The 20660-nt window shown below is 41.7% G+C and overlaps 1 protein-coding gene across 1 annotated transcript in view; it reads left to right on the top strand.

Annotated features, from left to right (window-relative positions):
* Positions 1-15968, top strand: part of CARS2 (cysteinyl-tRNA synthetase 2, mitochondrial) — a 31351-nt gene extending 15383 nt beyond the window's left edge. Inside the window, exons 8-14 of the mRNA XM_056861974.1 lie at positions 1040-1104; positions 4920-4986; positions 5532-5670; positions 11480-11603; positions 13702-13800; positions 14604-14861; positions 15890-15968. Coding sequence (XP_056717952.1) covers positions 1040-1104; positions 4920-4986; positions 5532-5670; positions 11480-11603; positions 13702-13800; positions 14604-14861; positions 15890-15952 — 815 coding nt within the window. The 3' untranslated portion in view covers positions 15953-15968. The remainder of the gene's footprint in view (positions 1-1039; positions 1105-4919; positions 4987-5531; positions 5671-11479; positions 11604-13701; positions 13801-14603; positions 14862-15889) is intronic.
* The last annotated feature ends 4692 nt before the right edge of the window (positions 15969-20660 follow it).

The following is a 20660-nucleotide window of genomic DNA, read 5'->3' as shown; positions in this document are numbered from 1 at the left end:
TACTGAAGGATTCTGAATTTTCCTAATAAGCAAGAGCTTGACTCCACTATTTTTAGGATTATACTTGTATGTATCATTATAATCATCATCTTTTATATAGCACATTTAGTGCTCAAAGTGCTTGAATGTAGTTAATTCATTTAACATCAATCGCACTGCAATGGAAAGCCAAGGCATTACATTCATTAACTGAATTCTTTTTTTTATCATGTACCTTTTTAAAATGAATTATTTATAGCCCATTATTCATTGTCAGAAAATAAATTGCCAGTGTTCCATAATGGAATGCAGAATTTCAGCAAGCTTATTAATGGGACCTTATTTAAGAATGTTTCCTTTCAGCCTTTCTTGAAATACCTGTGGAAGGTGTTGCACGTTGAAACTACACAGTGTGTTTTAGCAGTGTATTGTGTTCAATAAAGCTGAAAAGCTCTTCCCGCAGAGCACTTTTCTTGCACAGAAAGCTCTCTGTAGGAATTCTATGCTCATGTGTGATGATTGTGTGTCTTTGGTGTAGTGTTTTGAAAGAGAGTAGTCAGTCATGATTTTCTAGCACCTGTATATTACAGTGGAATACATATGTATGGTAAGTCATCTACACATAGGTTTCAATAGCATTTAGTCCTCATTGGTATTCATTTTTGTCCGGAATTTGAAAATAAAATAAAAATCATGCTTCTTTTTTGAGGCCCTGTAGTAGGCATGAGAAGTTAATATTTAGTCAAAGTTATTACTCAGTCTTCTGTCTCCTTACAGTAATATGCAAATTGTTCAAATTAAAATCAAAAGACTCTTGAAGAAACACATTATAGAATTGTTAGTTGGTAAAACCAGATCTTATGTTATTTCTCTGTTCTTCTCGAATAGTTCTTCTCTATTTCTTGATAGATTGGCAAGATTGGCCATGACTAGTTGGTGAAAGATTGGCCATAACTAGTGGAATATGTTTTTGTGTTTGCTGTTTTGCAGCTTCTTAAATTTCTCCTTTTCTTTGCCTTTTGATTCAGTAAAAGGTGTTAATGTACTCTTGTCATTACAGGACATCTGCATGTTAAAGGGAGCGTGAAAATGTCAAAATCACTAAAAAACTACATTACAATTAAGGTATTGTAAACTTGTGTGTATGTTGAACTTTATACTTAAAGCCCTCTGAGTACAATTCACCAAGAATGTTTTCTGGAAGCTCCACTAGATAGTTAATGGCTGTGCAAGAACAGGGCCATATATTTATTTACCTAATTTATACCCTACCTTTTCGTCCAGTCAGGACCCTAAGTGGCTGATATCTCCTCCATTTTATCCTCCCAAGAACTCTGTGAAGTAAGTTAGGCTGAGAATGTGGGACAGGCTCAAAGTCACCCAGCAAGCTTCTATGGCAGAGTGTGAATTTCAGCCCTTGTCTCCCGGATCCTAGTCTGACATTCATACCATACACCATGCCGGTTAGGGAAAAGGGCTGTCAGATCGGGGGTTGGCATAGCAGGAAGCTTGACCCCTGGTATTGCTGGGCTTGGAGATAAAACACTTGATGCCATCCACCAAACTATGCACCTCACAGGTCAATAAATAAAGGGAGATGAAGGATTAAGAATAAGGACCTAGGAAATGAAAATTGCACTGTATGTTTGTTTATTCACCATTTATGGTACCCCTGCCTCTTTTCCTAGGGGTTCTCTGGTGGCATACATGGTACCAGGATATAGTTGGAAGGCTGAAACCTAGGAGGCTGAAACCTAGGAGGTCTGTTCAGTGCCTGGATGGGAAACCACCTGGGAACACACACATGAAGCTGCCTTATAGTGAATCAGACCCTTGGTCCATCAAGGTCCGTATTGCCTATTCAGACTGGCAGTGGCCCTCCGGGATCCCAGGCAGTGGTCTTTCATGCCACCTACCAGCATCTCCATCTTTTTAGGTGGAGATGCTGGGTATTGAACCTGGAACTGCCTGCTTGCCAAGCAGATGCTCTACCACTCAGCCACAGCCCCTCCCTAAACCCAGTGTATACTGTCTTGAGGTCCACGATGGAAGAAAAGTGGAATAAAAATGTGAACGCCTGTGTGATGTAGTGGTTAAGAGTGTTGGGCTAGGATCTGGGAGACCTAGGTTCAAATTCCGACTCATGCTATGGAAGCTCTCTGGGCGACCTTGGGCCTGTCACACTCTTTCAGCCTAACCTACCTCACAGGGTTCTTGCAAGGATAAAATGGAGGAGAGGAGAAGGATGTAAGCTACCTTGGGTCCCCATTGGGGAGAAATTCATACAAATGAATTAAATAAATGATGGGATAAATGGGATTATTGCATTTCCTCTTTCTCTTCCCCACTCCCCAACTGCTATGTGTACCAGGCTTTTAAAAATGCATCCAGTTATATTTGTAGTCAGCCTTTCTTCAAGGACTAATGGTCATCGTCGTCCCCCCACCGCACACACACATTTTATATCCACAGCTACCTTGTGAAGTAGCCTGAGATGTGGAAACTGGCCCATGGTCACCTAGGTATTTGAGCTGATATCTCCGAGGTCCAGATCCATCCACCGCACCACCTTAGTTTTAAACATGCAGACACGTGTTTTTCAAAGGACAGAAGGATGTGTTCTTTTTGGAAGGCAAAAGTCTTTTCTTTGGCAAAGATTCCTGTAAGGCTTTGGTACGTCAGTTACAATCATTTTGTCTTTTAGTAACAATATTTAGATGCTTTCTGGAGAGTTGTTTTCAGTCCACTGATCCAGGCTTCCTCTCTCTAAGCCCCAAGGGAACCCCAGGTGGAAATTTGCTTCTGAATATCTGCAACTCTGACTTCCTTCCTTTTGTCTCCTTGGGTTTGGAATTGAGCAGATTCCAAATGACTAGCGGCGCATGCTTTTCCCTTTATGTAGTCACACAGAATACCCTCTGTCCAGCTGTGCTTGTTCTTTGCTTCTTTCCTCCCTTATTCCATCCTTCATTCTGCATTTTAATTTATTTTAAGTAGAATAGCTGTTTCACACAAATTCGAGTCTGAATATTTCTTTACCACTGCATGAGCGCTGTCTCGAAGATGGGTATGAGCATCTTATTTGTTGCGTTGATCAGAGGATTTCTGAGAAACAGGGAAGTTATGTACCTCAAAACCCCTAATGGAGACTGTAAAATGAAACAAATAAATACAGTGAACAAGATATACAATGTGTGTATTATGAGAAGCTGTCTCGGTTTTTATGTTGAGCTTGCAATTTAAATTTCTGCAGAATTTCAGTCCTACTGACTTGTAGTGTGGTAATAGGATGGAAGGTATGGTTAAGTGATGCGGAGTATGGCTATTAGGAGAATTAGATGTTAGATTAGAGTATTAGATATTATCCTAATTAGATATTCTGATCATCTAGGACACAAAAGTTCCCTCTCTAAACACTGGTGTGTTTTTTTTGTAGACCCTCTGAATGTGAATGTGAGCATTTCTGTAGCCTTGAGGACTAGAAATGTGTTTTTTATTAGGTGTGTGTGTGTGTGTGTGTGTGTGTGTGTAAAACAATGTAGAATAAGAATACAGAATGGAAAAATAGATTTTGAAAGTCTGATCTTTCAGTCATTACAATCATTACATCTAGATAACAACTGATAGTATGGATCAAAACAAGAGATGACTGACAGTATTCTTCTTAGCAATACACAGTAACACAACATTACATATTAATGAAAGCACTGATAGTTCACCAATAATCATAACAGTCTTATTGTGAAACATAGATTTTCTATATGATACTTTTAGAATTAAACATTATTACAGAACCGGATTATTGTTAAATTCAATTATTGAATCAAATATAACATATAATATATAAAACTATTGATAATATTACTTGTTTTATATTTCTGAGATTTCCCCAAATAATATTTAATCAATATATACTTATTTTATTATTATTATATTTTGAAGAGTAATACAAATAATATGATTTCCATTTTTTCTTTAAATTCTTTAGATGGTTTCCTGTTAACATAGGGGGTTACCGCACTTGTATTCCCAGCGATGTATTAAGAGTTTGAAGACGTTATAAAAAATACTGTTCGCACTTTGTTTGGCCCCTTTAGCTGTGAAGATGTCTTCCAACCATTTATAAGCCGTAGTATCCAAAAACCCTTTTAAAGCAATGTTTTTTTATAACATTTTCAAACTCTTAATACATTGCTGGGAATTCAAAGTGCGGTAACCCTTATAGTTTGAGAGATTTGCCATAGATGCATATTCAGCCAGTTAGCTCTCCCATTTTGCTGTGGTAGGGCTTTCTTCTGCTTTTCGTTTCGTTGCTATTGTAACTCTGGCCGATGTTTTCATGCATCTAAACAATTCTTCCACAAAGTTTGGAATATTTTTTGGTACGATACCCAGTAGCATACTTTTTGCTTCCATAGAAAATTTACAGCCCATTCCTGAGCTCTGAGGCTGAAAGAGCTCAGGAGGCACACAGGTGACCGCGCCGGAGTCCGTGCCACTTGCGCCCCCAAGACTGGCACAGACGCCAGTGTTGGGGCGCTCACACCGGCATAGATTATCCTTTTGTTTCGTTATTATTGTTTTGAATTCAGTCAGGGCTACAAACTTTGTTTACTTTCAGTGTAAGCTAAAAATTCTCCACATTTTTGGTCATTTGTCAGAGTCTGCTAAACAGTCTTCAGACCTGTGGATTTGGAATAGACAGGCTTGACTGTTGGTGTATAATAGTAGAGAATCTGGAACTCCTCCCCACCAGAGATTCGGTCTAAGATGCCTTGTAATCACAAAGCTGTGTGCAGAAATTAACAGTGAGTTCTGGTTTGCACCTACAATTCTGCAAGCTGGAAGTATGCATGAACATATGACTTCTGGGATTCTGTAGACCATGTGGGGATTCTGGATTATCACAGTTACGCTTTGTCTTGATTTTTTTTCACTAGGATTTCTTGAAGAAGTCTTCACCCAATCAGTTTAGAATGTTTTGTTTGCGAAGTGGGTACAGATCAGGTAAGGAAGACCCTTGAGGTGAGAAATCAGGCTGTCCAGTTCCTTATGTGTTATGTTCTTCTCAAATGCATGCTTTGTGTTTTCATGGTTAAGGTTGAACTGAAATGTTCCTTGCATTTGAATTTCAACAGGTCCACTAGAAACTGACCAGTGGTTTGCCAGGGGACCACAGTCTGTTTCCTACCCTTGATTTACAATGTTTACAGTGCAATCCTATGCAGTGCAATCCTATCCATTGAAGTCAACGGGCTTAGAAGGGTGTAACTGCTTAAGTTGGCACTGTTAGTCACTGCCAAAGATGAACAAAAAGGGATGCTTGGATTCCACAGAATACATGTTGGAGAAGGCAGAGATCTGTGATCTCCCCATTCTTTTTCATAACGTGTGACCATGTTCCCTCATCTACCATCTTCATTTGCTCATGAGCCAGGAGGTGGATAGAGGAACAGGGGGAGCACAACTAGTTTTATCACTGCTGTTGCTGTTTGTATCGTATTGCAGAAATCTTTGTCTCATCACATATAATTGCATCTTTTTTTTTTCAGCTACAGAATATAGTGATGAAAGCTTGAATGATGCAAAGAACGTTCTTCACACCATCTCTTCATTTATGAGCACTGTGACTGCCTACATGAAAGGGCAACTCAACTGTGATGCCATTAGGGAAGATGTACTGTGGGAAAGGTGAGTGTGATCATTGATCATTGGTGTGCGTGGGTATGGTTGGCCTAGTCCACACATGCAGGAAAAAAAAGCGGAAGACGCCTGAGATGCTATAGTGGACTCAACCACTTCACAGTTTGTGTGTGGGAGTGGTGGGGGGGCTGTTGCAATTTTTTAATATTCTCCCTCCCTTTAAAAAAAAACCCCTCAAGTAATTTAATACCTAGTGCATCAGGGAGAGTGGTTTTCTGCTTACAGGGATTTTTCATATAGAAGAACTCCACCTACAGTCTGAAGTAGCAAAGCCTAAATTTAAGTTGCTAGGTTAAAAATTTAAATTGGCATACTACCTCATTCTCCGGCACCTGTAGATAGAGGAAAGCAAATGTCTGAATTCTGATGAATATTAATTGTTTCTGTGTTGCTTGTGTGAGTTCAGCCTTGAGGTCCAGAGCACAAACTTTTGAGGCTTCTGTAATGTAGGGCATGATTTGGGTAGATGAATGGCTGGGTTTTTGTGCCATTCAAAAGGAATCTCTAGGAAGAAACCTGGGATGAGCCACAGTCAGTCCCAGTTCATTCACAAGTGTGGTCTGCCAGCTGTATATGTTTCCTCTGTCTGTTGCATTTCTAAGTAGGCTCCAGAGAGCCAGCATGGTGTAGTGGTTAAGAGTGGTGGACTCTAATCTGCAGAACTGGGTTTGATTCCCCACTCCTCCACATGAAGCCTGCTGGATGAGCTTGGGCCAGTCACAGTTCTCTCAGAACTTAGCCCATGCAGTGGCAGACAATGGCAAACCACCTCTGAACCGCTCTTTCCTTGAAAACCCTATGGGGTCGCCAAACATCAGCTGTGACTTGATGGCATACACACACACACACAAGTGGGCTCCTTACTGCTCATGGATATGTTAAATTAATTTCAATTAAAAATAATCAGTGGCACTTTGTAACTGATGAAAATTTGTTGCAGTTCTAATTTCAGCCCATTCTACTATTCTGATAAGCTAACAAAATGTGTCTTACTGGGTTGTCTTGCCTTTGTAGATTGGCATACCCTGTTCTACTGTTTTTTTTGTAGTTTTCTCTGCTTTCTTAATAGCTTGTACAGAGCCTAGGCTGAATGAGACACAGTAATCTATCGCTTCTACTGATTCATTATATGGTCATAAATAAAAATCAATTCAGGTATATTATGAAAAAGAACCATATTCTCCAGAACATCAGCTTCTGATTGTTCATAATTCTTTTTTCCAATAATGTGTTAATCTCTAGTGTTCTTCAAGAAATAGATTTATAGATCTTCTTTCCCTGAGTGTAATATATTATCTTCAAAAATGTGAACATATTCCATATTTTAATTAATCAAAATCTGATGCTAGGAATTACATTTATTCTCTGGTTATTGGCAGTTGTGCCATTTTGTGGAGAATAGCAGATTTAATGTCTGCTGTGTTGAATCTTTGTTCCATCACGGTAGGTACTCCAATTATACAGCTGTGGGATCTGTGAATGTTAATAACTTCATTCCTGCCTTTGAAAGGTATAAGCTTTTGAAAGTCAAAGTTCCCTTTGTCAAAGGATCGAGTGCCACGCATGCTTCCCTGAGCTCTTTGCAGGGTAAAAATGTGATATAGATAGTGCCACATATTTTCATTGGACAAACAGGTAGGAGTTCACTGAATTAAAGAATACTGGTTTGGATCTTGCCTAGGTTTCTGCAGGCACAAGGGGGGCATTTTTGTCAATCCTTCCACAGCAGCCCAAAACACTCCCAGAACTGCCTCTCCTGGAGAAGGGCAGTCCCCCAGGAATAGCTGGGGTGGGATTTTAGGTCTACTGTGAGAGACGAGGATTGGCAAAAGTCACCCTCCACTTTGTACCTTAGCCAGTGTGGTGTAGTGCTAAGAACGGTGGTTTGGAGCAGTGGACTCTGATCTGGAGAACCGGGTTTGATTCCCCACTCCTCCACATGAGCGGCGGAGGCTAATCTGGTGAACTGGATTTGTTTCCCCACTCCTACACACGAAGCCAGCTGGGTGACCTTGGGCAAGTCACATTCTCTCAGCCCCACCTGCCTCACAGGGTGTCTGTTGTGGGGAGGGGGAAGGGAAGGTGACTGTAAGCCAGTTTGAGTCTCCCTTAAGTGGTAGAGAAAGTCGGCATATAAAAACCAACTCTTCTACCTGCAGAAGTCTAGGCAGGATGCAAACCACTCTTGGATTTGAACCCACAAGTGGTTTTCAAACTAATGAGCTTTCCTCATTCCTCTTGTCCCTTGGACCTTTTCCCCCTCAGATTGGCTCCCTCACTTGTGTTAAGCTGACCAGAATTCACCCAGAGGGTTTCATAGTGGAGTGGGGAATTGATCTATGGCTTCCTAATCCAATACTCTTAACCTCAACAGCACACTGGTTCTCTTAATTTAGCTTTCTGCTTTTTTTTCCATGGTGAGGCAAACTTCAGTGATTGTCACCAGCCACTGAATGGCCTAGAGCAAACCTATGTGTGGTCTTGTGGTACCACCTGTTTTGTTAAGTTTCCATGCTGCAATAGCTGTATACCTTTCAGCTGGAATGGGCTGCCCTGTGAAGGTCCCCTGCCTCTCAGCTGGAACAGTTGCACAATTCAAACAGGATATCCTGCAAAGCTACGATGGATGGGATTTTGCTCTTGAGTGTTTCTCTCAAGAAAATGTTAAAAGAAAGCGGGGGACAGGAGGGGGTAGTAAAGCAGACTTCATTGCCTGGCTGAAGAATGTCTACTACATTGAGTTGGGAAGTATCTTTCATTTAACGTTTCTGAAATATTGCCCTTGATTTGGCTTCGGAGGAACAATGCAGTTTGTACAGAAGGGTTTTTGTTTTTGTCTTTTTTGAAAGGGGACCAAAATGATTAGGGGACTAGAGCAACTGTCTTACGGGGAGCGGTTAAGATGCTTACGGCTGTTTAGCTTGGAAAGAAGGCAGCTGAGGGGAGACATGATAGAGGTCTATAAAATTATGCATGGTTTGGAGAGAGTGGACAGGGAGAAGTTTTTCTCTCTCTCATAATACTAGAACGTGAGGTCATCTGCTGAAGCTGGAGGGTGAGAGATTCAAAACAGATAAAAGGAAGTATTTTTTCACACAATGCATAGTTAAACTGTGGAGCTCCCTGCCCCAGGATGTGGTGATGGCTGCCAACTTGGAAGGCTTTAAGAGGAGAGTTAACATATTCATGGAGGAAAGGGGTATTCATGGCTATTAGTTAAAATGGATACTAGCCATGCTGCATACCTATTCTCTCTAGTATCAGAGGAGCATGCCTATTATATTAGGTGCTTTGGAACACAGGCAGGATGGTGCTGCTGCAGTCGTCTTGTTTTTGGGCTTCCTAGAGGCACCAGGTTGGCCACTATGTGAACAGATTGCTGGACTTGATGGGCCTTGGTCTGATCCAGCAGGGCCTTTCTTATGTTCTTATGGGAACAGGTAAATTGCATTTCAGATACCTTAAAAAAAATCCTAGTTTACTCCCATATAGCAGTTCCTCAAGTGAATGTAAACCTGAAGAACTATGGGTGGTAACTAGAGATATTATCAAGGAAGAATGTGCAAAGACTATTCCTGTAGCCAAAAGAAAAGAAAAACCTCGATGGACGTCTTGAGGAAACTCTTAAAATTGCCAGAGATAGACGAGAAGCAAAAGTAGAAGTTGACAGAAATAGAATCAAAAGTCTAAATTCAATGTTCCAGCGACTCGCACGTAGAGACAAAGAGACCTATTATAATAACCAGTGTAAAGAAATAGAAGAGAACAACAAAAAAGGAAGAACAAGAGATCTGTTCCACAAGATCCAAGAAATCAAAGGGAAATTTAAAGCAAGGTTAGGCATGATGAAAGATCAGCATGGAAATACATTAACTGAACAGGACAAAATAAAGAAAAGGTGGGAACAATACACTGAAGAACTATACAAAAGAGATGAAAGGATAAAAGATTCTTTCCAAGAAGAATCTTTTGAAGAAGAACCTACAGTTTTAGAAAGTGAAGTGAAAGCTGCATTGAGAGCAATCGGGAGAAACAAATCACCAGGAGCAGATGGGATATCAGTAGAGCTATTCCAAGCCACAGAAACGGAGTCCATCAAAATCTTGACAAGAATATGCCAACAGATATGGAAAACAAAACAATGGCCCACAGACTGGAAACGATCATTTACATTCCAATTCCCAAGAAAGGAGACATCATAGATTGCAGCAACTATCGGACCATCGCATTAATTTCTCATGCAAGTAAAGTGATGCTCAAAATCTTACAGCAAAGGCTGTTACCATATATGGAACGAGAAATGCCTGATCAAGCTGGTTTCAGAAAAGGAAGAGGCACTAGAGATCATATTGCAAATATACGCTGGTTACTGGAGCATATGAGAGAATTTCAGAAGAAAATCAGCTTGTGTTTCATAGATTACAGCAAAGCTTTTGACTGTGTGGATCATGAAAAGCTATGGCTGGTTTTAAAGGAAATGGGTGTGCCACTACATCTGATCGTTTTAATGCGCAACCTGTACTCTGGACAAGAGGCCACAGTTGAAACAGAATATGGAAAAACGGAAAGGTTTCCAATTGGCAAAGGTGTCAGACAAGGATGTATTTTATCTCCCTATCTCTTCAATCTATATGCAGAACATATAATTAGGAAAGCAGGATTAGATTTAGATGAAGGAGGAGTGAAAATTGGAGGGAGGAACATTAATAATTTGAGATATGCTGATGACACTACATTATTGGCAGAAAATAGTGAAGATTTGAAACGACTACTGCTAAAAGTTAAAAGAGAAAGTGCCAAAGCAGGACTACAAAGAACATCAAGAAAACAAAAGTAATGACTACAGGAGAATTACACAACTTTAAGGTTGACAATGAGGAAATTGAAATTGTTCAAGACTTTCTATTCCTTGGCTCCATCATCAACCAAAAGGGAGACTGCAGCCAAGAAATCTGAAGGAGATTGAGACTGGGAAGGGCAGCCATGAAGGAGCTACAGAAGATTTTGAAGTGTAAGGATGTGTCACTGGCCACCAAGACTAGATTGATTCATGCCATCGTATTCCCTATTGCTATGTATGGGTGTGAAAGCTGGACAGTGAAGAAAGCGGATAGGAAGAAAGTAGATTCCTTTGAAATGGGGTGTTGGAGGAGAGGGTTACGGATTCTGTCGACTGCCAAAAAAAACAAATCAGTGGGTTCTTGATCAAATCAAGCCTGAACTGACCCTAGAAGCTAAAATGACTAAACTGAGGCTGTCGTATTTTGGTCACGTCATGAGACGACAAGAGTCACTGGAAAAGACAGTCATGCTAGGAAAAGTGGAGGGCAGCAGGAAAAGAGGAAGACCCAACAAGAGATGGATTGACTCAATAAAGGAAGCTACGGCCTTCAGTTTGCAGGATCTGCGCAGGGCTGTCAAAGATAGGACATTTTGGAGGACTTTCATTCATAGGGTCGCCATGAGTTGATGGCACTTAACACACACACACACACACACACACTATGATAACTTCTATTGATACCACTTACTGTAATTTACGAAGTGGTTTTTCTCCATCTGAAAATCATGGGCATGACGGTGTTAAGTGTTTTTACACTCCAGGGGAAAAGTTTAAGTATGCATTTTAACTCTCCCAATTAAAGCAGTGAAAGATAAAAGTGTTTTAACATAGCTGGATCATGCCCCAAATAACTAAGAAATACACCCTTGCTTCTACCAGAAACTCATTTTGGATAGCTTGATAGGTGTGCAGCTGTAATATTAATTACATTTATTTGCTTCCTTCGTCTCTAAGGCTGTCCCATACTAAAGCAATAGTAAAAGCTGCCTGTGCTGATGACTTCGACACCCCCAGGGCTGTTGGTGCAATTATGGACCTCATTCACCATGGCAACAGACAGCTTAAGGCCGTCGCTAAGGTAACCCATTAGGATACAAAGATCAGGAACCAACAGTTGTCTGTAATTCAGGAGGGACAGATTGGTTTATTATGAGAAACCAGCTGGGGGGGGGGAAAGCAAATGACCCCCCCTTCCCTTTCATGTGGATTTTTATCCATCTGCCTTTCTAGAAAGCTAAAAATCTCTTTTGTTGGAGTTTTTCACCATTGCTATTCAGTACTCTTGTAAAAAGGGCGCACCTGCACTGGCCCCTTTCTCTGCTCTTGACACCTTTCACCATTCCACAGAAGGGTGCTGTTACTTCCAATCCATTGTATTCCTCTGTTTTCTCCATTGTCTTCCCGTCAGTTTCCAAATGCTGGTTTATCATGATTTTTCCAACGATGAAAAATGAGGAAAAATCTTTGCTTAACGTCACCCAAATTCTGCGCTAATAAAAGTTAAATTAGGAAAATTAAGCAATTTGCTTCTTAGGCTACAAACCTGGGCACACTTTCTTGGGAGAAGGCCCCACTAAACACAGTGTATTTACTCCCGAGTAAGCATGCAAAGGAATCAGGCTATCACTTGTTTATTTCGTGTAATTTTTTTCCTTATTTGTTCTTATTTGGTGTGGTTAAGAGCTGTGGTTTGGAGCAGTGGCCTCTGATCTGGAGAACCGGATTTGATTCCCCACTCCTCCACATGAGCGGCGGAGGCTAATCTGGTGAACTGGGTTGGTTTCTCCACTCCTACACATGAAGCCAGTTGGCTGACCTTGGGCTAGTCACAGCTCTCTTAGAGCACTCTCAGCCCCACCTACCTCACAGAGTGTCTGTTGTGGGGAGGGGAAGGGAAGGTGATTCTAAACCGGTTTGATTCTTCCTTAAGTGGTAGAGAAAGTTGGCATATAAAAACCAGCTCTTCTTCTTCTGACTTGTCATGCAGAGGGGGAAAGTTGCCCTGCAGTCTTCTCCCTCTTGCCAGTAGGAAGCTTTGTCTTCCCCTTCGACTTCTGAGGGCCAAGCTAAGCGGTATAGCTGACACGAGTCTCAACCTGTTTTACTGACAGATGTAACCTCAGGGAAGTAACGTTCCCAAATGCTCTGGGGCCTGATTTATCCCAGGAGTACTATGGGGGAGGGGGAGTTTCCGCTTTCCCAACCACAACCATTTCTGCTCAGGTAAATGGCATGGGGCGGGGAGCGGAAGCTCTTCTTTCCCCCTTGTCGTGCTCCTGAGCTGAATCAGGCCCCAGAGTGCTTGGGAAAGTTAGGTCTCCAAGATTGTGTCTGTCCATAAAATGGGTTAGAGAACCCTGACATGACTTGTGGCAGACATAATGTCTAGTTTTGCCATAATGCCTTATGTCAGGGGGTTCCCGAAGGTTTTGAGTCATGGAACGCTTTTCAGGAGAAAAATTCATCATTAATTTTCACCTAGCACCTATATACTAAACCGAATGACAGTGGTATTTGTCTTTCCAATCTCTTCATGGAGCACTAGGAGATGTTTCGCAAGCACCAAGTGCTCCACGGAGCACAGTTTGGGAACCTCTGCTTTATGTTTTGTGCTTGCCTTTGCTACCGTATAAGCTAGAATAGAGTGTGACATTTTACAGCTAACACCTAATTCTGCTATTGTACAGAATCACTCCTCCTCACATATATAATACATTTTTGTAGTTTTCCATTGCCAGAGAGCTAAAAGTTATGCCTTTGGCAGAAGCTGCTTGTAAAGAAAATAAAAGCCTAGACCTTCTTAAGCTTTGGTTTTTGAGTTTTTTTTCAGGCATTATTATCGGCTTTTCTTTTATCTCGGTCTTAAGGCAGCCGCTTTCTGCTCCCCGTTTTATACATGCACGTCACAAGATACGCACAGTCGGGGGAGCCCTGCTTAGTATATATGGTGCTCTTAGAAAGTTATTTCTGTTGCTTCGTAGCCAGTGACTGTAATTAAGAATCTTTTTATTGGGTGGATGGAGAGAGCTTAAAAATTTCAGATAGTGAGATCCCTCCAGTTGCCTTCTGCAACTGGAGAACTGTTGACTTCTCACTTTTATTCTCCTACAGAGAAACATGAGTCACTGTAGTGAAAAGGTATAGTAACATTGTCTTTTTTTGTGGTTTGAAATCAGGAAGCTGGGTCTCCTAGAAGTGCTGTGGTGTTTGGAGCCATCGTCTCCTATATACAGGAATTTCTTAGCACAACCGGAATTACCCTTGATGATAGACAGGTAGGAGATTTCTACAAGGATGTGTTGGAAATGGGAGACTCAGCTCCTGTAAAGCCATACAATCAGACTTCTAACTAGCGACTGTGCTGAGTAAAACTATGCCCAAGCGAGTCTCCTTTTATCACAAAGGTAGAGCTGGGTGTATCAACATATGAAGCTGCCATTGTTCTTCAACCTGTGTTGTCCTCCTGTTGCCAGCTCTCCCAAGTCCTTGGCCAGAAGCCTGGGGTTCATTTTTAATGCAGCTGCTGAGGATTGAACCATGGACCTTCTCCATGCAAAGCGTGTGCTCTACTAGCAAGCTGTGGCCTTTCCCTCTTAGTGCTGCCTTGGTTATGTAGGGCTGCGCTATGACCCTTCCGTTAAAACAGCTGTTCAGCCTTCCCTGCATCTGTTTTGTGCAGTGAAATATAAATAATTTATTTACAACAGGGGTTCCCTATTACTTGTTCTGTCGGATTGCTTTCCTTGGAGGAATTTTGTTAACATAGGAACATAGAGCTGGAACGGACCTCAAGGGTCATCTAGTCCAACGCCCTGCACAATGCAAGAAATTCACTACTACCTCCCCATTCCCCTCAGTGACCCCTGCTCTATGTCCAGAGGAAGGCAAAAAACCCTCCAGGATCCCTGGCCAATCTGGCCTGGAGGAAAATTCCCTCCTGACCCCAAAGTGGTAATCAGCATTACTCTGGGCATGTGAAGAGGACCTCCGTTACTATTGGGAAGAGACTGCTGTGTTGTGTGCACTGTAATAGATTTGTATGTTTTATATTCTACTTGATTTCATTTTTGACTTATAGGTTGCTCTAGAATGCAAGGATTCGGCCCTGCTGTCCAGTGTGATTGACGAGCTAGTGAGCTTCCGGATCCAAGTGCGTGATTTTGCTCTGGCTCCACCTGAAATGACAGGCGTGCCTGCTGAAGGCACCGCCCTGTCGAAAGAAGCAAAACAACAACAGAAGGAGAAAAGGCGGCAGCTGTTACAGGAGAGACAACCTCTTCTGCAAGCATGTGACCGCCTGCGCCAAGACCTAGCTGTATACGGGATCAACATAAAGGTTCGCACTTCCCCCTCCCCAAATCTTGGCTGTGTTTTTTAATGCATTGCTTCTGTGGGTTTTTAGCTTTACCTTTTCTTTACCCGGTGATTAGGCAGCTTTTTGCCTATTGCACCCTAAACGGTTACAGTAGGTTTGACCTTGCATTGTGGCATTCGATCGAAGCATGCCAGCTCTCAGACGTGATTATGCAGAAGTGGAGCTGTTGTGCACTGAAAACCTTTTGATGTTCAGAAGCCCCATTAGGAGGTTACGATACTCTAGTGCTCCTTTAGGTACATTAAGTGACGGCAAAGAAGGTGGTGCTGAATTGTGCAAAAGTACTTCTGAAAGTTATTTGCCTCAAATGTAATAACATCAAAGAATAAGAAAAGACTTGCAGGCGATTTTAATTATTTGACACTGCAGGCTGGCTTTCTAAAATTATTAAGTGTGACAACTGTGGATGTTAAACATCTCCCGAGACACCTGATTAATTTTCATACATAGAAAGTGGTGGAAGCACCCAAAACCAAGGAACAAGAAGATTTGGGCCTTGGAAACATGGGAATGGCCCTCCAGGCCTGTGCATACTGATTTGAAAACAAGTCTTCCTGAATTCACCTGGAATTGCTTCTGAGTACATGTGCATCAGAATAGGTTTAGGTCTTCCAGCTACAAAAAGGTAAAGATCCCCTGTGCAAGCACTGGGTCATTCCTGACCCATGGGGTGACGTCACATCCCGACATTTACTAGGCAGACTATGTTTACGGGGTGGTTTGCCAGTGTCTTCCCCAGTCATCTTCCCTTTACCCCCAGAAAGCTGGGTACTCATTTTACCAACCTCAGAAAGATGGAAGGCTGAGTCAACCTTGAGCTGGCTACCTGAAACCAACCTCCGTTGGGATCAAATTCAGGTCGTGAGCAGAGCTTGGACTGCAGTACTGCAGCTTACCACTCTGCATCACGAGGCTCCTTCCAGCTACAAGCAGTAGAATATTAAAGAAAATAAGAGTTTAACCTTCGTTGTTCATGTATGTGTACATAGGACAGAAGTACAACTTCGACGTGGGAACTCGGAGAGCCCATTAAAGAACTGGAGAAGAGTTGATGCAAATATGGAGTACGATTGGATCGAAATACTGTGGGGGGTAACAAGAGGCTCAAAACATCTATGCCTTGAATCGCTGCACTTCCATATCAAGGTGGTCTCAAGCTTTCTCATATTCTGCACTTTTTAAATTTAGCAACTGTATGCTTTTGTCCATTCTCTAAAAAGACTGGTGCTTTTTGGAGCCCAGTACAGATCTATCACCCACGGTTGCGGGTCTTCCTATTTTTGAAATCTTTCAAACCTGTTCTCATCAACATCAGTGTTGGAGTTAAGCTGCTTCATCTGGGATCTCTAGAAAAACCAACCTCTCTGGGGAAATTTACCATCACCAGGTCCAGAGAAGAGGTAAGTTTCTTACCTCCATCTTAGCCCCAAAATGGTTGGTAGCCTTTGTCAGAAATAATGTTTGCCGGGGCGGGGTGTGTGTGTGAGAACTGTGGCTATTCTCCTTAATGTTCAAGCCTCATAAAAGAAATTTTGGCAAAACTTAGATTCCATAATTTACTGTAGTATGTCCAGAAACCCCCCGAGGTTGGCAATGGATCCTATAGCCTTCTATGTGCTAAGGCATATAGTGAGTTCATGGGACTCATTACCAAATATTCCATACATCATCTCAGTAACGGCAAAATAATTCCAAACAAGCTGGAAGACAGTTTAGAAGCAACCAGCCAATATGGGAAAACACCTATAGCCAGCAGCTACAAACCTTGAAATCCTGTCTGCAAATATTGTGTACAAATAACCTTTAATTTGTTTTTACTCTTCATGAAAGTATAGTTGGGAGCTGAAAGGATCCCTGACATGTAGCCCAGAACTGTAAATGAAGCAGGATTTTGGGGTGGGGGGAGGTTTTACTGACATACTTGATCTAACTTCAAGTCAAAAATGTATCCGGTTCTTTAATATATGGGGAACTGATATTAATCCAGACACCACCTGCTAGTTTTAAAATCTTTTTTCCCTTCAACTACAAAGTCTGCATAGATGCCCCAGCAAACGGTTGTACTGCATAGACGGTGAGAGGAGTCAGCAGCCAAGGATCTGGACACTGTTTACTAGCAACATGAAGATGGAAGAAGAAATGTGCTCTTCCCATTACAAAACATTCAACATGATTTACCGCAATAGGCTGTTCAGATGAAAAGTAACAACGGTAGACTAGAGAAGTCCAGGGTATTTATAAAGATGACAAGTCAGAGATGTTTTGGATGCCCTCTACTGTGGGAGAAACAAAATTCAGCAGATGCTATTTATATGAGAGTTGCAGACTGTCGTTAATGGGCCTGTATCGTTTAACCCATACGTCATTAAATAAGCTGGCACTGTGGCCCCCTTTGTCAGACTGATGCATATTGGGGCAAAAAAATCCCAACTTCACATATCTGCTGGCAGGGACGGACCAAGAAAGGGATCTTGGTGTGGTAGTGGATAGCTCGATGAAGATGTCAACCCAGTGTGCGGCTGATATGAAAAAGGCAAATTCCAAGCTGGCCATAATTAGACGAGGAACAGAGAATAAAGCTGCTGCCATCATACTGCCCTTGTACAAATCTAAGGTGAGACCACACCTGGAATACTGTGTACAGTTCTGGTCACCACACCCAAAAAAGGATATTGCAGAGCTTGAGAGGGTGCAGAAAAGAGCAACCAAAATGGTCAGGGGACTAGAGCAACTGCCCTATGAGGAGCTGTTAAAACAGGGCTGTTTAGTTTGGAAAGATGATGGTTAAGGGGAGACATGATAGAGGTCTATAAAATTATGCATGGTTTGGAAAGAGTGGACAGGGAGAAGTTGTTCTCCCTCATAATAGAATGCAGGGTCATCTGCTGACGCTGGAGTGGTGATTCAAAACTGATGAAGTATTTTTTCACACAATGCAGTTAAATTGTGGAACTCCCTGCCCCAAGATGTGGTGATGGCTGCCAACTTGGAAGGCTTTAAGAGGGGAGTGGACATGTTCATGGAGGAGAGGGTATTCATGGTTACTAGTAAAAATTGATACTAGTCATGATGCATACCTATTCTCTCCAGGATCAGAGGAGCATGCCTATTATATTAGGTGCTGTGGAACACAGGCAGGATGGTGCTGCTGCAGTCATCTTGTTTGGGGGCTTCTTAGAGGCACCTGGTTGGCCACTGTGTGAACAGACTGCTGGACTTGATGGGGCTTGGTCTGAGCCAGCAGGGCCTTTCTTATGTTCTTATGGGAACAGGTAAATTGTATTTCAGGTACTTTAAAAAAAATCCTAGACTGCTGGACTTGATGGGCCTTGGTATGATTCAGCAGGGCTTTTCTTGTTTTTATGAGTGTTTTTGATTAAATTCAATATGTGAGGTTTAACTTGGAAGAACTGATTTCCTTGTTTGCCTTCACTTCCTTGCAGTGCCTGACCAGGTGACTTTAAACACACACACACACACAATTGCTTAATTTGCCATATTTTTATTTCCTCTAACACTGCTACATCTTCAGATGGTTTCAACTGTAAAACCTTTATACACTGATCAATATATTTGAAACTTCTGTAATACAATTAAAACAGGCATATCCAACTGCCTACTGAGGGTTCAGATACCAATTTGACAAATCCAAGGTCACATGGTCTCCCTGCAGGTATCATTTTGAAGTTTCCTGCTACTCACTTTTTAATATACTGACAGCTCAATTTTAAATGACAGTAACCATTTTCACATTGCATTGCTGTGCTGGCAACTGGGGCACAAGTCTTGTTTCCAATATTTAACACGCGGGCCAGTTTCTTCTTTCCCCTTCCTATGTAGCTGCACATCTCTTCCCTTCTTGGCTCATTCCCATTTTCAAGCATGGGTAGCTCTCATCAGGTAGAGTGGGAAGGCTAGATGGGGATAGGAGATGCGCCACAAGGACAGCCATTTAGGAGCCTGTGCATTATTGCATGGGAAATGGGGTGTGCCTGTGGCGTGAATGGATCTTGCCCTGGAAACAGATCCCGCCATAGAGCTGATTCAAATGTTAAGAAAAAGCTCATTGTACTATCCATAATCTGTACCACCAGAAAAGGTAAGGGGGCTGATGTGACACCTATCCCTTACCTGCATTTTTTCACTGGCGGGCTCCATGCCATGTCTATTTTTTTCCTTTTTTTTTTGAAGGACTGTTTGAATTGGTGCTCTGAACGTTGATGGAAGTAAACAGTGGGAGATGCTTTCTATAAAACAAATGTGTTCTGAGGTAGTAGTCACAGTGCATCCAGAATATTAGTTGTAAGCGCAAAGAAACTGGTGCAAAGCAGTCTCCTTTGTTGCAAGCAGAGTGTAGAGGCCAACCACTCTCAGCTGTAGCAATCCTGAAGAAGGGTGATACAACCTGCCTCCATACAGCTGGGAATGCCGGCTTTAGAGCTAGATTGTAGATGAGAGCTTGCAATCCTGCACGTGCTTACTTTGGATACGGCGGGGCTCAATTCTGAGTAAACATGCATAGGATTGGGTTGCGAGTCATTCAAGAAAAAATAAAAACAGTATTCTGCCAGGTGGAATTTCTTCCGTGGGAATAGTGCATAGATCCTGCAAAATCAAGTTTATACCTAAACCTTTAGCAGCTAAAAACTAGTAAAAATACATCTAGAACAGCTAATGTACTTCCTCTTGGATGCTTGTGCTGTCTTTGTAATAAAAATGTTCAAAGCCATTACGTTAAGGAAAAGTTAATACAATAAATCTTTGAACAACGTACTCTCAACCCTGTTCTCTGAGAGGGGGGCTAACTATTTAGTAACGTTATGTGACTTAAGGCAGCCTTTTGCCTTTCACTCTCCAGTTAAGTCTATGCTGGTGATTTAAAAGAAGTTACACATATTAGTGTCACTGAAACCAACAACTGGAGAAGACTTTATGCTAGTATAAAAAGCATGAAGGGCACACTCCATCAACCTTCCCTGTGCAAAGATTGTATCAAATGTGCATAGGAGCTGTTCATGGTAAATTGCTTCCTAAGCCTTTAAAAAAAAAAAAAAACCCCTGAATCTTTTGATAACTGTATGCCTAGTTTATCTATATGGTCTACAAATGATTTGGTTTCATGATCTAAACTAGCCCTGAACAGTAGATGATGCTTTAATACATTCTTCAGCTAAATAAATACTACCTCGCATGCCAAGTTCTACAGCTTCCTGTAGTGTTTAAAAAAAAAAATGGTGATGCCCATCCCGCCTCCCGTTGCATCTCAAAAACTGAATTAGACCTGGTGCTTCAGTGCCAAGGATTTGATAATGGCAACTGTCAGGAATTCCCTGCCCAGAGACAGCAAAGTTCTAAAGCAAGCAGACTTTTTGCAGAATTAAAACCTGGCAGAAGTTCCAACATCAAAATAGAGATGGTATTGGCGCAAACTAAGCTGAGCTGGTGGACAAACACGATGGTACATTCCAGCCACAGTTAAGGACTTTTAAATCCCGTTTATTTCAGTGAGCGATTGATAATGCAATCCTAAACAGAGGTGCAACTTGCTAAGTCCCTTGAAGGACTGAATTTAGAAGGCTGTAACTTTGTTTAGGATTGCACTGTCATATGCTTATTTTTCTTACCGTTGGCTGGATCATACCCTTTTTTTATGTATCAACTGCATTTTTTTTGCTGCTAGCAGACATTTAAATTATTGCTCAATAATTGTGAAATATAACAGGAAACACTTTCAGTTTAGTTTTATTATATTATAATTTC

This window comes from Euleptes europaea, chromosome 16 (assembly GCF_029931775.1).
Source record: "Euleptes europaea isolate rEulEur1 chromosome 16, rEulEur1.hap1, whole genome shotgun sequence".
Taxonomy (NCBI): Eukaryota; Metazoa; Chordata; class Lepidosauria; order Squamata; family Sphaerodactylidae; genus Euleptes; species Euleptes europaea.
This window is presented reverse-complemented; position numbering and strand designations above follow the sequence as displayed.